The following is a 17200-nucleotide window of genomic DNA, read 5'->3' on the forward strand; positions in this document are numbered from 1 at the left end:
CTAGGAGGGAGGACGCTTCTGTGGCTGTCAGGGTAATCTGCATACGTGTGTGTGTGTGTGTGGTTTCTGGCTGTGTCTGTGTACATTTCATGAAAATAGCTTAAGTGCCTGAAAATATGCAACGCATTCAACGATGACGAAGGCTGTGTCTGTGTAAGCTTCAGACAGTTTCCTTGTGTGTGTGTGTGTGTGCGAGTCCTTTTTTGGAGCGAGTGTATGTGTGTGTGTGAGTGCTTGTTTGTTTATATGTATGTATGTGTGTCTTGTTTTGTTAGTTTTTTGGGCGCCGTCGCTGTCATTCCAAAAAGCTAAATTCTAAGGGTATTTTTTTCACATTTTTCGGTCATACACACATACAACTGCAAGTCCAAGGCAAATAGTGCCGTTATTTTCAATGACACTTGCAGGCAATGCACTGAGAAAAAAAGGATAAAAGATATAGGGCTAAAGAAAAGGGTAATTAGTAACTATTATAGGTATTAGAAGCTTGAGCATGTTTCTTAAATATATAATATTTTATGAAATATTTATTAAAATTATAAGGATAAACTCTAGATATATCCTCTATAAAGTGGCAAGGATTCCTCATAATTTGCTCAAGTGCTTGTGTTTATTTGTATTAGTGGGGATCCTTGGATCCTTGTGCATCGTTTTGCGGTTTAGTCGGTCTATCCCCCCCTGTATTTTGTGGTCCTCTAACTGTTGAGCTCACACTAACACCAACGCACACAAAGAAAGAGAGGGGTGGTGGTTGATAGAGAGAGAGGGATAGACTCCATTTCGGGGGCACCGCAAACAACGTTAAATGCAAATTTACTCCCTTCCCCCTCCCCCCAACTCACTCACTTAAACTAACGGACATATAACTAAGATGGTATATCCTCCTCCAGGACCTAGCCCACCCCCTGGCGCCCCACCCCCCTCTCCGACCCCAACAAGTTGACACACAAAATGGCCGTACTTTGGCGCCATTGCTTCACTACAGCTATCCTTCGGCGGGCTGGCTCCTTGTTTTTGTTGTCCTGCGATGGCTATTGCCGTTATTGCCAAGTCAGAGCGAGACAGAAAGCCCACAAGGGGTGCCCAAGAGGGGAGAGGGCGTGGCAGTGGCAGTGGCCAGAATTGAAGTGTTAGTAGTAATGCTACTAATTGGACTCGCTTTTAGCAACGCTCCATATGCCCCCGAGCACTTTCGAGCCATCTAAGGCCGAAGCTCCTTCTGCCACACACACACACAACACGTAGGTATGTATGTATGTATGTGTGGTCAGTGGGTGAGTGTGTGTGTGGGGCACTCCAAAGTCTATAATTGGAAAATTTTACACACTCGAAATTCAATTTGGACTGCAGAGTCGTCGGAAAGTGCGTTTCTGTGGGGTTAAGCTGACCTCAGTGGGTTAATTGTGATGCAGCGATATGGTTTAATTAGCAAGGACGCAGGATAATATATAAAAATAATGTCCCTTAAGGTCTAAGTCAGTATTGATTCGAAAATGCACAAAATCCACCGATAACATCCTGCCACAGGACCTGGGATGAGTGAGAGTGCCCAGGTACTTGAGCCAGGGCCTACCATTAGCACTCGAGAGCTTATCGACTCGGCTGAGGGGGGGGACTCGCAGAGTGAGTGAATGATTTAATGAGGGAGTGGCGCACTCGATTCGCGGGCGAAAAAGAGGGCGAATTCGGCAAGGAATCGCGCCATAATTACTCGCATTTTTTTGCGCATTTTCTCGACTGGTTTTTTTTTTTTTTGCCTTTTTTTTCTGCTAATCAAACACACGCAAACATGCCGGGGGGTGGGGGTGGGTTTTTTTGTCGTCCTGGTCGGGCTTCGTCCTGTTAAGGGTGGCAATTTGCTTGTCCTGGTGGCTCACAAACACACACACACACACTCGCAGGACACACTGCCTCTCTCACTCACACCCGGTGGCAAGGCGGGCCAGGACTTAGAACAATAACGGCCATTAAAATGCTTAATTATAAATTCGCAAACGTAGCTGAAATTTTCTGCGTTTTTTCCCTAGACCCTTGGCGCTAGGACCCCCCTCCCCACACCCCTCGCCACACGCTCCTGCCCAGCAGGACGGCAGGACGTTAAATGATTTCCAGATTCTGCGCCAGGACCCGTCATTGGAAATTCAATTTAAAGCACTTGGCATTCAGATCGGACTCGGATCCACCCAATTTTTGTTGCAGTGATATGGAGGAGCAGAAGCATGCATGCCAGGACCAGGACCAGACCCATCCCATCCCCGAAAGGTGTGAAAAATCAGAGCAGAGACATCCAAACAAGGTCCATGCCCCGAGACAATGGGCCTGAGGAAATGCAAATTCCTGGCCAGGGTTTTTGTTTTGCCAACAGCAGACACCTCCGCGGCGGATGTGTAATTAGTTCGTTAATTCATTAGAGAGACAATGGCGGGTATTCGAGTATCGGGTTTCGGGTTTCCACTCAGTGCCTCTGACTCACTCACCTGTATACGGTCCTCCGGCAGCTCCGTCTTCAGGGACAACATCTCGCGGGCATACACATCGGGGTAGTGGGCCTCCTTGAAGGCCTCTTCCAGTTTCTCGAGCTGGTAGCTGGTGAAGATCGTCCTGCTGTGCCGTCGCTTCTTTTTCTTCTTCTTGCTGTTCGGTCCGACACCGAAGCCGTTCAGAGCCTCGATGCCAAAGTCCTTGGGTGCCAGAGATCCTAAATTTTATAAAAAAAAAAAAAAAATAACACGAAAGAACTTTATTAGGAAATGAACTTTGGTGGAATAATAATTCGGATATCTTTGGAAATATTTATTCGATCCTTAAAAGGCATATAGTTCTGGAATCGTAAAACGATTCTCTATAAAACTGCATTTAAATCTGGGAGGCCAATTTTTTAAAGTTTTTTTTGAATTTTTCTGATGGACCCCCTGAAAAATGGGGAAATCCAGAAAATCGAAAATTTGGCCTATGTCGGAAGCTCTATCTTGGGAAGTATTTATCGGATCCATAAAAGGGATACCTTTATGAAATCGTTGAGTGGAATTCTCTCTGAATCTGCATTAAAATCTTAAAATCTGCATTAATTCTCTCATCCCGATTTTGTTGGTAAGCTGAGTGCCGCTCCTTCCGAGTAGATGCCACTTGGCGCGCCGTCGATATTCTTGTCAAATTAGTTGACGAGACTCCCACGACCTGCTGCCGGAACCCCCTTCCCCAGACCTTCCCCCGGGGAAAACCACATGGCGCTGAAGCGCGACTTGAAGTGGTTTTAGCGGTTTGTTATTTTAAACATTTAATAATTGTATCTAGTTTCCAATTTGCTTCGAACAGCCCGGCGCACTCTTCCCTTTTTGTTTTTTTTTTTTTTCACAGTCTTGGGGTCTTGTCACACATCATCTTTTGTTCCAAGGAAACCCGCACTTGACAGGCGGGGAAAAGTGAAAGCGTCGAAGGAACACTGCCACGAACGGGGATATGGGAACGGATCGGTGAGCCGAGATCCGAGAGGAAATCGGTGGAAGGAGCTGGCTGACAGGCGGCGGTAGCCGCGTTGACAGGCGCGATTTTTGAGTCCCTTCGCGAGTTGAGTATCTGAGTATCTCTCCTGTGGTATTTACACGAGAAACTGTTAAGAGACTGCAGATTCGAGGAGGATTTGGCCGAAGATGAGTCGTAGGATCGGTGGATCGGTGGAGAAGAAGCCACTCATGGGGCCAAATCGCCACTTAGCGTATTGTGGGATCGGGAATTGATGATTGAGGCTTTGGCTTTTTGGCTTTTGTGGCTTGAAGCGCTGAAGCACCCGGAAAACAGAAAACAGCTAACAGTTTGATGATCGAGTGGTCTGGGCCACTCAATGCCAGTACTGGGAAAGTATGAAAGAAAAAAAAAAATAAATCAGCAAATGGTGAAAAACTGAAAAACACACATCCCAGGCAGGAGGCAGGCAGGAGAGCTGGCGGGCTGCCGGACTGGCAGCTTCGATTCGCGCTGAAATTCGATATGAAAAACGAAGCAGACGGGGAACCGTTCAAGTGAATTTCAAATTCCCATTCCCATACCCCATACCCATTCCCAGACTCGCTATTTTCGCTGGCATTTCCACTAAATATGCGCGCGCCGGCCTGCAAGTGGAAATGCGTGTGTAATGAGGGCCCCCCCTCCCCAGCACTGGAAACTGCATCTTGAATTACCTGGCCAGGCCATCAAAATAAAATCGCCAACCGAACAAAAGAAGCAGTTCGCAAGAATCGACCATTAAGGTGGATTCTATATTCGGATTTTAAATTCATTTTTCGGGCATATTTATTGGATATACATTTCACTTGGCGATCGGTTCTTAATTAATTCCGCCACTTGATTTTCAATGGTTGCAGTTTCTGTGGCTATTATTCTTCCAATAATTATACAATTTGATTCGAAAAAGGACTAATATAGTGAGGGAATCAGTTAATTTCGCAACTCACAAAAGTAGGCAACATAAAATTTCTTGTTCATACTTTTAATGAGCTCCCACACACACTCCCATACTCTGGGGAAGGACATGGTTTATTGAAAGTTTTGCCATTAGGATCGCTGGATGCCAACACACCCACTCTGGCTGGCACTGACTGGCACATGCATTACAACATATTAGCAATTAAAATTTTCTTAGTTAATTACTTTAAGCAGACGCCGGAGGACGAAGGACGAAGGACACAGGATGCTGGCATGCCGGGGGCGAAAAAAATGTGAGGCAGCCAAATGAAAGGCGACAGGCGCTCTCTTTCTATCGGGCTGCTGGTGTCTCGCTCACTCGTCTTCCGGACAAAAGGAAGGCGTCTGTGCCGGGTCCTGGCGAGTGAGTTTTATGAAATTTATGCGCATTTCACTAGAAAATTTAATTAGGAAATCTAATTTGCTCAAAAGCGCATAAAAAATGTTGTCGCTTCTGCCCCGGGGCACCCACACCTACCCCTCGCTGCTCCCTCGTGCTCCTTGCCAGGTCCTTGTCTACCCCATTTTCCCGCCTTTTCAGTAAAACCATCTTGACTTGTTCGTTTTGTGAGCTTTGCGCCATTTTGGTTGGCTCCACACATAGCTTTTCCGCCACAGCGCTTTTCCCGCGCAGCTCCTCCTGCTTGCCACTCCCCACCGCCCCCCTCTCTGCCCGCCTGCCATGCATCAAGTAACCAACAAAATGACTAATTCCTCGTCCAAGTGTTAGTGGTGTGTTGATGCATGTGTGTGTGTGTGTGTGCTGCATAAACAGTTGCATGGCAAAATACGCTAATAAAGTGGCTGTCGCCCGGCTTCGCAGCTTCTCTGCTAGCGCCTCCGCCACCGCCACCGCCTCCGTCTCAGCCTCAGTCTGCGTCAACGTCAACGTCAACGCCAACGCCATTCGAGGGGCATTTCGCAATTTCGCAATTTGCATTAGCACCAAAGTGGCTGCGTGGCTGTTGCCACTGTGTGTGTGTGGCACGACTGTGTATGAGTTTGTGTGTGTGTGGCATGGATTTTTCGTCACATGTGTGTGCTCTTTCCGTACTAATTAGAAATGAAATTGAATTATTTGCTTGAGGAATCAAACGGAAGCCACAAACGCAAAAAATCATGCGAGTGGTCCAGTAAATGCTCCAATTAACTGCTTTCCAAAGCACCTGCTTTCCTAGCTCCTCACTCGCTAAATCCTTACAAATAGTCCTTGATCCTTAAAGAGCTATAATCCGTTAAGAAATTTTTGAATTTTTAGCCAAAGGACCCATCTCCCGTCTAGCATTTGTTCTCGTCTAATTGCTCCTGTCTGTCGGTCTGACGGTCTGTCCATCTCTCTCTCTCGCCCCAACTGTCTGTCTCTTTCGGCCATCGTTTTTTGGGGACCCGGATGGACTAACCCTTTGGACGCAGCCCGCTCCTTCTCTGATCCTGTTCCTCGTAATTTGCGCACTCAATGGAAAATTGTTAATTAGATTCCTTGCTTGTCGTGTGACTTGGTCGTCGTCTTCTTCCTCCACCTCCCAGGATGCCAGGCTCCCAGACTCCCAGGCTACCCTCTTTCCCCCTCCTTCCGCATCCGGCCATTGTTACAAGCTCCACCAGGTGGAGTGCCCCTTTGGGGCGGCAGCATTTTAGCCAGCTTTGTGACAAAGTTGGTTAACGTGATTGCTGTTGCCACTAACGCTGCTTTTACGTCAGTGATGGGCGAGCAGAGATATATCCAGATATAATCCTTCATATTCAGATATATCTTTTAAGATTATAATTTTAATTAGGAGGCTTTAAGAAGCTCTTTCAAAATACAAGGAAATCTAAGTCAAGTTATAGTTATAGCTTTAGAGTCTTCTGACCTTTTCTGTAGTTTGATAACCCTTTAGATTTGGCTTGAAAATGGCCAATATTGGCAACACTTTCCCAGCCTCCACCCCCTCCTGGCAAGTTCGCTTTTGGGCCCACTTGGAGCCACCTTTCCGCTTCACCGACCGACCCAAGCGAACTCAACGAACTTTAAGTGCAAAGCGTTTTTAGCCAAAAGCACTGCCAGCAACAACAACAATACTACCTACAACAAAAATAGTAACAACAACAACTAAAACAACAACAACTATAGTAACTAAAACAACCATAGTGGCACAATTTCTGCACTAAACTTTCTGCTCTTTCACTTTTTTTGTGAGCCCATGGGCTGGAAAGTGCGGGCTTTTTGGGTGAAATCTCTTAGGAAAAGCCATCAAGGACATAACAAGGATATATAGAATCGTTAGTCCTGAAAGATATAGGACTATATCTCTCTAGAGTAATTTCTAATGAATACTTCTCCCCAGCATCTACTTAATTGCCTCTTTACGGCCTTTGTTGCATGTTGCATGTTGCTTGAAGGCTGCTGTTTCTGTTGCTGCCGTGTAGTGGTCTCTTCTGAAGAGACTCTAATCTATGGGAGCCGGGTCGGGCTAGGGAACACGAACTCGGCCACTTGCCACTTGGCCGCGCATTCTTTCCATTCTGTTTTTATGGGCGAAGTGCCCTGCTTGAAAGGGAAAGAGTCTTCCACAGCCACTCGACGGCAGCATTCTTCCAGAGAACCAGAGAACCGGAGAACTGGAGAACTAGGGAAGCTTAACATTAGATGAAGAGCTTCGCTAGAAGGATGGACGAAGGGAAGGAGGCATAGGGGTAGCCACTTTTGAGCCATTTGCTGCGAGCGGATTGCAAGACAAGATTCAACAAAAGCCAAGACGTTGAGATGTCGGAGGAGTCCCGAGACTGACAAGTAAGGCAATTTGCCTTGAATGGCCGGAAGAGTGGGCTGTGGGTGGGTGGATTGGGTGGATGGGTGAGCGTTGGATTGTGCATCGTGCTGCACTTGTCATGGCCAAGATTTTAATTGGCATTTGCCAAGCCAAGTCAGCCATCTAGCCTGCCAGCCTGCCTGCCAGCCAGCCCTACCCCTTTTGCCTTTCAGAGCGTGTCTAAGTTTTATTTGCCGGCCATGCCGAATGCCGAATGCCACCCCTTTTGGCGCAAAACACTTGCTGGCTTAATTGAAAAACATGCCAGACAATAAAAAACAAGCTGAAAACAAAAAAAAAAGCCCATACCCAGTCCAACACACAAAACACACAACCAACACACATGTGGGAAGCGAAACCAATCGCAGTCCACATCCAGGGGCTGTAAGGGGTTAAGCAACAACCTGTCTGGGGAATCAACCAGCCACTGGATTAGGGATTATAGCTCTTAATCGAGGCATTTATTCTACAATACAAAATATAGTCATTGAAAGGGAAAAGTCTAATGACTTGGAAGGGAAAGCAATTGTTAGAGGTGGAGTGTCTTTATTCTTATATCTATTCCAGCAAACTAATCTATAGACCTTCTCTACAGAGAAGAGGTTTTCTTGAAGTAGAACCCTTTCTTGAATTAAACTCCTAGTTATGCTGATATATCATACCGATTTTTTAAGAGCTTCGTCCTCACACTCAGACACTTGATTGATTCAGGTGCTCCTCCACAACTCCACACCTCTACAAACATTTCAATTTATTGGCGCACTCACTCCGGTATACCATACTACCACCCGGCTTAACCCTTCCAGAGCCATATCCTCGAACCAGTTTCCAGAGCGCTTCTTATTAGAAAACTTTATGTGTGAGCCTCGCATTTCGCACGCCTTTGTTTTTGGCTTCCACGTATGTATGTGTGTGTGTTTGTGTGTCGAAAGGATTAAAGAGCAGGCCAGAGAGAGTGTCCTTATATGTGTGTGTGTGTGCCAGGACATGTGAGGAGAGATGTATGCGCGTGCAAATTGCGTATAAAAGCGTATGTTGAAAATATTTATTGCCCGTTACGAATGCAACAAAATGAAAATGAAAATTTCATTATTTGGCTTTTCTCTCTCTTAGTGTGTGTGTGTGTGTTTGTGTGTGTTATCCTTTTTTTGAGACTCTGCGTGTGCGTGTGTGGGTTTTTTCGTTAGCTAAATTGTTTATTTTATTAGCAATTTGGAGAATTTATGGGCGCGACATGTGAAATTTACGCAGTTGAACCCTTTCGCGCCACACCCAGGACCTACAGGACCTGCAGAACCAGCAGGACCTGCGAAATGAAGCCCTGGAATGTCCATTAATTAGGTTAGAGTGAGACGGCAATCAGCACAATGCCGCCCTCTGTCGGGCATGTCGAGCTTTTAAACTTTATTTTTTTTTTCGCAAAAAAGGATTGCACTCACAAGGACCTGGATCCTTGGTCTACCTTTAGGCGGAGCTCAGTTTGATGCTCGGGAAAGGAGGGGAAATACAATTACTCACCCGGCAGACAAGTTCCGGATCCTGCGGCAAAGTTTTTCAGCTGCGGAAATCCTGCAAATTAAAAATGGTTTATTCAATTAATTAAACCTCTTTTTATTATTATTGTTTCAGATTGTGTTTAAGGACTGAATCAACTATTGAATTATTTATTAATTGGCCAATAATAATCGTAGTGATAGTAATAATAATTCAGTAAGCTAATCGTTTGCTGGGCTCTGAGAATGCTTATTAGCAAGGTCCTCCAAAGTAACCTTCCCCCTGCCATAGGCAGGCCCATGTCTGTACACAATAAGAAACGATTTGATATTACAATGTATCTGGAAGATATAATACATGTATCTGGAAAGACAGATTCTTGCACTGAAAGTCGGGTTATGACTGCACAAGCTCTATGGGATATGGAAACCCGTTTTCGCAGTGCATCCGAGACTGTGTATGTGCCAGCCCAGCCACTCAGAAATGCAAATCGGCGACCTCGATGTCGAAGTCGAGACAAGCTCTCCTTGCAGTCTGTGCCCCTGCCCCGCCCCCAGGGGCCCAACCCCGCCCCGCCGCCCCTTCTCTGGCCACAAAAGGGAGTGAAATATCAAAGCAAAATCAAATTTGACAGACAACCGCGCTAATTTCTGGTCGATGTTTCATTGTTTCAAGGCGCTCGTCGTAGTCGTCACCGACTCGTTTTGCTTTTTGGTTTTTGCGTTTTTGTGTTTTTGGTTTTGGCATTGGCTTTGTTTTTGAGGTCGGGCATCGGAGAGGGTTAAGGGGTCAGACGGAAAGGGAAGCAGCGACTGGGAGCGACTGGGACTGGGACTTGGACCAGGACTGGCATTTCCCTCAATTGTTTTACGCTGACGCATATCGAGAAGTACAATAAGACCCCCGACATATGCCAACAATGATGATGATTTCGAGGCTAATGCAGAGACAGAAAAATAATCTTTATAATATTATAAAATTTTATAATATATTATATATAAAAAACAATTTAAAAAAAAAGACAATTAAGATTTAAATCTAATCTGTTTAGCTCTTTAAAATATTTTTAGCATCCCTTTTCTTTCAGTGATACTTTCATGTCGACAATCAAACCGCTTTTATTAGCTTGTGTGTGTTTACCGGGAATTCCAATTGCCACAGAAACTTGATATCCAATCCATATAGTGCGCAAATTTCACTAAAGAACTGCCAGCAAAAAAAAAAAATAAAAAGAATTCAACAAAAAAATAGGGGAAACTGCAAGTGACGAAGTATTTATAAACTGATTAACGCTCGACAATGGCTGATATGGGTCCGGGGCTATACGTTGCGGGACTTTCGTCGAACTGGGATCGCTGGAATGTCGTTGCGGGGAAAACTGGCCCACCCAGTGAGCCCCCAGACCGCTCCAAGTAGTCGCCGCTCCAAAGTCGTGCAAAGTAGCCAAACAGTACTCGAGGTTCGTGAGTGAAAATCAAGTGAATTAATTAAAAAAAAAACATACAAGCTTTTTCCTAAGAGACCAGAGCACTGATTACTAACTAATTCCTAAGGTTAATGATCTCGGTTGACCCGCTAACTCAAATATGGTGATCAGAGTGATCAGATCATCGCACTAACAACCCAACAAATAAGCCCAACTAGTGGCCAGGCCAGGTAAATCGCATCGTGCCACTACTCTGCCCACAATTGAAACAATTTTCAGCCAAAAAAAAAAGCCAAAAAAGTGCTGAGTAGCCACTCCAAATAGCCAGATAGATGGCATAGCCGTGCTGTGCATAATTAGCAGAGTTGTTGATTGTTAGTGTTGCTGCCGTCGGACAGAGAAAGCCACTGGTCGGTCGGTACAATTGCTACAAAAATATCTAAAGACATGTCTGTAAAAAAATTCCAAATTCCAAATCCGAAAGATCCGAAATCCCACTTTCGAAGCCGCTGAAGAAGCAAAGCAGCCGCCGAGGAAACTCAAGTGCCAAATCGTGTTTATTTGCGTTATAAAATTAGCGCAGCGCACTGTATCTCATTTTAATGTGCCGGGGGCGCTGTTTCTCCGGCAGGGGGGTCTCGCCCAGTAGTGCCCCCTCCCCCCACCCCGCCCATGTACCAGTGAGTTGGCATGAGGCTTTCAGGCCATGAATTGCCCGGCTCTGATTGCCATGTGACTGGCACAAATCGAGCTTTATGGTTAATATCTACTAACTAGAGTTATTAGTTTGAAAGTAAAAGTTGATTTTAAATTCTATTTCCTTTAAATTCAAGCATCTGAGCGGCTAATCCTGCTATACAAGGCCGTGCCAACTTGAACTCACACCCTGCCCTGGACACCCCTACACTCCCGGACAAATTAACCCCTTGAGTGGCACTCGGCACTTCGCCCGTCAAGTTGCTTTAATTGACTTTTAAATTCGCAAAAAAAAAAAAAAAAAATCAAAGCGAAAAAGTGTGACAAAGTGCCGAAAACGCTGAAAGAGTGGGAGGATGGGTGGCTACCTTCGAGAGAGAGTGGTGGGGGCCAAAGTGCAGGCGCGCAACAACAACAACAACACCGAAGTGAAACAATAACTGCACTCGAGCCAAGCTGACGGTCGGAAATTTTCACACCTCTGACAATGGGGTGAGGGGTTGAGTGAGCTGCCAGTGGGCTGCCAATGGGTGGGGGGGGTAGGCCCACTCGACGGAGGTCGTTCGCCGACACTTTCCCGCCCATCCGCTCCTTCCGCCTTTTCTTTTTTTTTTTTTTTAATTTACGTCAACGCGAAATCAAAGCAAAGTCAAGCGACAGACCGCACACATTGTCCGGCCGAACTACAATTAAGAATATTTTTATCAGCCTCGAACGCACTTTTTGTTGCCTTCGGGGCAGGCTATTAGCAGACCGTCTCGAATATCAAAGGCCGGTGATACAGGCCACAGTGGCAGCCGTGTGAGGCAACCAAGTGGGGAGAGGCTGTTGACAAGCAGCAATTAGCAGCAAAATGCAACACACACTGCCCCAGGGTATTGGAAACTATGCCTACTGATAGGGATACTAGGGGGATACCATAGTTGATAGATGGGGCCTAGGGTAGCCTAACTAGAAATGGTTCTAAGACATAATATCTAAGACATAGTCACTCCTTTATAGAGCTTAATGATTAGATTCTATAGATATAAGATAGATGTTAGGTAGGTTTGATAGAAAGACATACAGGTTTAAAGGTTTGGTATGAGTAACGGGTATTATACATCTCTTCAGAAGAAGTAAGTAGGAGAACTATATCCTTAGCATTTAAAAACGTCCTTATTAGAGATACTAACATGGAGATAGGACTAAATAGAATCTAAAATATAGCTAGAAAGCTTAAACCTTTATAGATATAAAGATATATTGTAATATTATAAGAAAGTTAGGAGATTTTATGAGTACCGGTAGATACTATAAGTAGTTATGAGTACCGGATATCATGTACCTTTACAAACTAAGGAGTGTGACTACATCTTGAGTATCTAAACCTATTTTAGGATTAAGAGCTTACAAAGATATTGATAAAGAAGTTACTACTATAGATGTATAGAGGACGTTATACCCCATAGAAGTAATACTAGATAGAATTTGTATAATAAGTAGTAACCAGGATTAAGAGTTTCATCTTCAATAGATATTATAAAATATTGTCTTATTAGTCAAGTGAGTAGTACATATAGGATGTATAAGTACCGGATATCACATATCTTTTAAAATAAGTAATTTTTGTTCCACAAACTCCATCTTTAAGACCCCCACATGTATACAGATTATTTTCCCACCTCTCTATAGAATTTTCTTAGCAATTTCCGCGGCGCCTTGACATCCGAATAATTCTAAATGGTTAATTTCTGAGGCGCAAGTAATTTGCCACAACAGCCAGAGCCTTTGTTCTCTTCGGCTATCGATTTGCAATAACAAATCCAATCCGCAGACACTTAAATAGCACTGGGTAGTGGGTAGTGGGTGGGGTGGTGGACTGGTGGGCCATGGGCGGAGTGTGCAAACACATCAAAACGCCTGTCACAACAAAGCGACGCGGCTAAAGTGAAAATTGTCAATTAAATGTTCCTGCTGGCAGCGAAGAAGAATCTGGCAGCGTTTTTCATTTTTTTTTGTCGCTCGTGGAATCTGGGTTTTCAAACGGGGGGGAGGGGTTTTCTATTATTTGGCCTGTTGTTTGGCTAACCAATTTTCCGATTTGGTTTTCTTTGGTAAAAGATCAAAGGCACTTAATGGGAGGCGCCAATGGGGAAGGAGTCCCCCGAAAGGGAGGGCAGTCGGATGGTTCCACTGGACTGAGCCGGGAATCCGGTCGAACGAGAACTTATGCGGTTTTTTGATTGAGGAACGTAAATGGGTAAAAAAAAAAAATCAACAACAGAAATCCCGAAATCGTCGTGGTTCTCACATGTATGGAGAACGGGTCGACAATATGCAAAATTAAATAGGATGACGCGGGGGAAAAGCAAAAAAAAAAGCAAGCAATAATAATAACAAAACTAAATACCCAGAGTGTCATGAACTGGATACAGTACACCCTACCCCATAGAGTCTATATAGTATTTCAAAGTATTGGGTCTAAACACCATTCTCACATTTATTAAACGGAAAAAATATTATAATTAAAGCCAAGTTGGATCCAAGTTGGAGAGCGGAAGGAAAGGGCCCGGAAACCAAAAACCAAAACCAAAGCTAAAGTGCGGCCCGAAATTGGCACAGTGAGTCAGTACGGTGTGGATCGGGGATCGGAGATGACGATGACATTTCAACGCTAATTAAAATAATAATAACAATAATAACAGCTGCCACTCGAAGCGGCAAGATAATCCGCAAGTTCACTTCCCGAAAAAGTCTTCAACAGATAGGGTTTCTAAATATTACGAGGTGTGTGGATGGATGTCTCCACAACGTACAAGGTTTATAAGTATTCTATCTTAGAAATAAAACCCCCAAAACTATGGAAGATAGCTAGTTTTTCTTCAAGTGTATCGGCTTTTATTATTTTTTTGCCTTTTTCCAAAGCCCTGCTGTCATCGCTCGACTTGGGATGATATTGCCACTTGCTGGATGTTGAATACTGATGTGGATTTGGATTTGGTTGGGGATGTATCTGTGGGATACTTGCAAATGAGCTCGCATACTTGAAGATGTTTTTCTCCAAGTGTGTGCGTGTGTGTCATTGCCTTCTGCCGATCAGCGAGGCAGGCCACAGTGGCTGTGCCTCGTAAATAAATAAAAAAATGGTTTAAGGTTTGAATATTTAAATAAAAAATACACAATATTCTAGAAAATATAAACAACTTTATTGTTTTACATTGTAGAGTCCCTTAAGTTAATTAATAATCTAGCTAGTATCAAGGCAATGCAACCACTGTGGCGTCTCCACTCACCCACCTGGCACACTCGCATCGCCAATTGGAAACTGCAGCTCTACTCGAAGCAGTTGGTATTGCAATTAGCAGCTCAGCTTAAGTGGACTAGCTGGATGGTGGGGGTGGGGGTAGTGCTGCCACTCTGGATGGGGCAAGCAGGCCTCGTTGATTAATTTCTTTTTTATGCCAACTAAGCGGCCCTCCAGCCCCACTGTGCCTCTACATCGGTTCAGAGTGTGAGAGTGCTTATCCCACCTCTGTGTGGGTGTGCGGGAGTGTGTGTTTGGTGTGCTAGTGGTGTGTGTGCGCCAGGTTGTGTGGCAGGTGACAAAACCAGTTGCGATTGCTAATTGCGTTTAAACTTTGATTGTCATTGTAATTGTGGCAGGCCCCAGTGCACAGCGAAAAATATCTACAAACTAATAGGGTTTTTTGGAAATAAATTATAAAATATAAATAATCTTAATCTTAAATAATAAAATAATAAACAAAATTATAAGAATAATATTTAAGAAATCCAGATCCCTCCCTCAGCTTACCCTGGGCGTGCAGCAGCGGGTGGTGCGGGTGGTTCGGGTGGTGGTGCTGCAAAGGCGGCGGCGGTGGCCCCACAGCGGCTGCCATGGCTCCCGGGTGCGAATGGTGGGCGGGGTGGTGCGGATGCGAGTGCGGATGCGGATGCGAGTGCTGATGCTGGTGCGGATGGTGGTGCTGCTGGTGGTGGTGCACGGCAGCGGCGGCCGCCAGCTGGTGGGGCATAAAGGCGGCCGCCACCGCTGCGTGGGCGTTGAAGTAAGCCATCCGCGAGGCCGCGGCCATCGTCATCTGGTGGTGCTCCCGGTAGTGGTGCTGCTGCTGGTGGTGCGTCTGTGCCTGTTGCGACTCCATCGTCGCATCCACTGACCCGCCACTGTATGTCGTTGCTGCTACTGCACTAGTTGCTGCTGCCTCCGATGCAGATGTTGTTGTTGCAAGTGAGCTTGCAACTTCTCCGTTTACTGTTGTGGTTTTTGTCGCTGGCGGAGTTGGAGTTTGGCGCTCTTTTGCTGCCACTGTGGCTGCAACAGTTGCTGCTAGAGCCGGTGTTGCTGTTGTCGTTGTTGTTGTTGTTGACAGATCGGTTGCAGTTTCGGGTGTTGCTGCTGCCGCTGCTGCACCGGTGGAGGCCGTTGTGGCAGCTGCCACCGCCAGTCCCAGAAGCTCCTGAATGGCAAACGGCGATCTTTGCGGCATTTTTCTGCGGCAAGTCTTCTGAGGACTTAACTGTTGCAATACTTGTTGCTAGTTGCAGATTGCAAGTTGCAAGTTGAATGTGTCGTCGCCGCTAATTGGACATTTTTCTCGTAAAAGGCCCCTTGGAAAAGCCACCCATCATCACTAGCCAAAAACAAAAAATAAAGTGCCTAAAAGACCAAAAACCTTGACAGGTTGCAAGTGATGTTGCTGCTGCAAAGTTGCACTGTCGCGGGCAAGCAAGTCTTTTGTTTTTATTTTTGTCGCCCTCTGAATGACACGCGCAAAAACACAACAAATTCGCAATAATTTCCACGTTAAACTGTTGCCAGAAATAATGTGCACCAGGAGTTTTGTCGTCGCAGCAACGATTGCTGCTGTTGCTGTTGCGTGTTGCTCTTGCTGTTGTTGCTCTTGCTGCTGTTGTTGGTGTTGTTGCTGCTGCTATTGCTTCAGTTGCCGGTGGTTGGATTTTGGCCAGGAAGAAGCAGTCAGCTAACAAACGGTAAACGGCAAACGGAGGACCTCAAATCATCGCAATAGGCAGCATTTCGCAATCGCACTCGCAATCGCACTCGCAATCGCAGTCGCAGTAGCAGCAGCAGCACTGCTGCCAGCGACAGCTACGTCGGCAGCGCAGCCAGCGTCGACAGCGCTGCCCGGCAACGGTAAATCGCTGCGGGGCGGTCTCTGTCGCACCGCCTGCACCGTTCACTCGCTCGTAACGAAGCGGGAGGGCGCTACTTCTCGCCCGCCGAGCGACAACATGGCGCATGAGCGATGCGAGCGAGAGAAGAGCGGCGGCAACCCAACGGCGCACAGCTAGTCGTGCTGCTCTAACACACGCCACGGCTTCCAGTCTTCCATTCGACTTCCAGTTTCCCTCGACACATCAATGTATTGGTGGCTGAAGTTACAATAGTGTTGGTGTGGCAGTGGCAGTGTGTGCGGAACCCATTTTGCGGCCCATCCTGGTGTGAGTGAGTGTGCGCGCGGGGAGGTGGCGGGTACGGGCGGTGGTCTCGATCCTGCAACTCCTCGCGGACGACTCTCTCGTTCAATGAAGGACGCCAATTTATAGCCGAAAAAAAAAAAAAAACAAAAGAGAACCGAGCGGCACAGCTCGGCGTGGTTTGTTGCTAGTGTTGCTGCTGCAGATGTTGCTGCCACTGCCACTGTGACACTTGTCGGCTCGGCTAACAATGAGCCCCCCTCCTCCCAAAAAAAAGCAGTCTAATTAAAATTTTACCCAAAACTTTTACTATTAAAATGCGTAAATTAGCAGCCACACACACACTCACACATCCTAGCCAGCACAGTGTCCTGCGAGTCCTTGCTGCGCAGCTGGCAGATTTTCGACAGTGAGGGCTTTGTGCAGTAAGTGGGTTATTGTTCTGCGGGATCGGGCCTCCCATCGGGTAATTGTGTTGGAAGTTTGCCAGGAATATGTTTGGTGGCTAGAAGACTTGGATTATGCCAGAAGAGAATCTCCAGAAGAAAGCCAAGATCGTTGGCTTTTCCCACGCCCTCGTAGCGGAATCCCCCCACCGATAGGGAGGCCCACGCGGCAATTAAGCCATCGAGAGATGCCAACACACACAATTATGGAAAGCCAACGAATCGCTACGGTTCGGATCGGATCGGAGTGGATCCACGCAGTCTGCCCGAAACAGACACACAACTAGACAGAGAGGGGTACAATAACCAGACAGAGACGGAGGGAATAGTGCGTAGTAGTGGAATTTCGGATCGGTAATCCGATATTTTGTGGGCACAGGTTCACAGAGCACAGGGGCTCGTTCACTAGACGGATGATTCATGCGGGGATTCGAGGTCGTTTT

The 17200-nt window shown here is 46.0% G+C and overlaps 1 protein-coding gene across 1 annotated transcript in view; it reads right to left on the minus strand.

Moving 5' to 3' along the window:
* Positions 1-15694, minus strand: part of Vsx2 (Visual system homeobox 2) — a 30974-nt gene extending 15280 nt beyond the window's left edge. Inside the window, exons 1-3 of the mRNA XM_070280190.1 lie at positions 14666-15694; positions 8772-8822; positions 2478-2698 (exon numbers count right to left, since the gene is read on the minus strand). Coding sequence (XP_070136291.1) covers positions 2478-2698; positions 8772-8822; positions 14666-15359 — 966 coding nt within the window. The 5' untranslated portion in view covers positions 15360-15694. The remainder of the gene's footprint in view (positions 1-2477; positions 2699-8771; positions 8823-14665) is intronic.
* Positions 15695-17200: the final 1506 nt, after the last annotated feature.

Source organism: Drosophila bipectinata, chromosome XL, assembly GCF_030179905.1.
Source record: "Drosophila bipectinata strain 14024-0381.07 chromosome XL, DbipHiC1v2, whole genome shotgun sequence".
NCBI lineage: Eukaryota > Metazoa > Arthropoda > Insecta > Diptera > Drosophilidae > Drosophila > Drosophila bipectinata.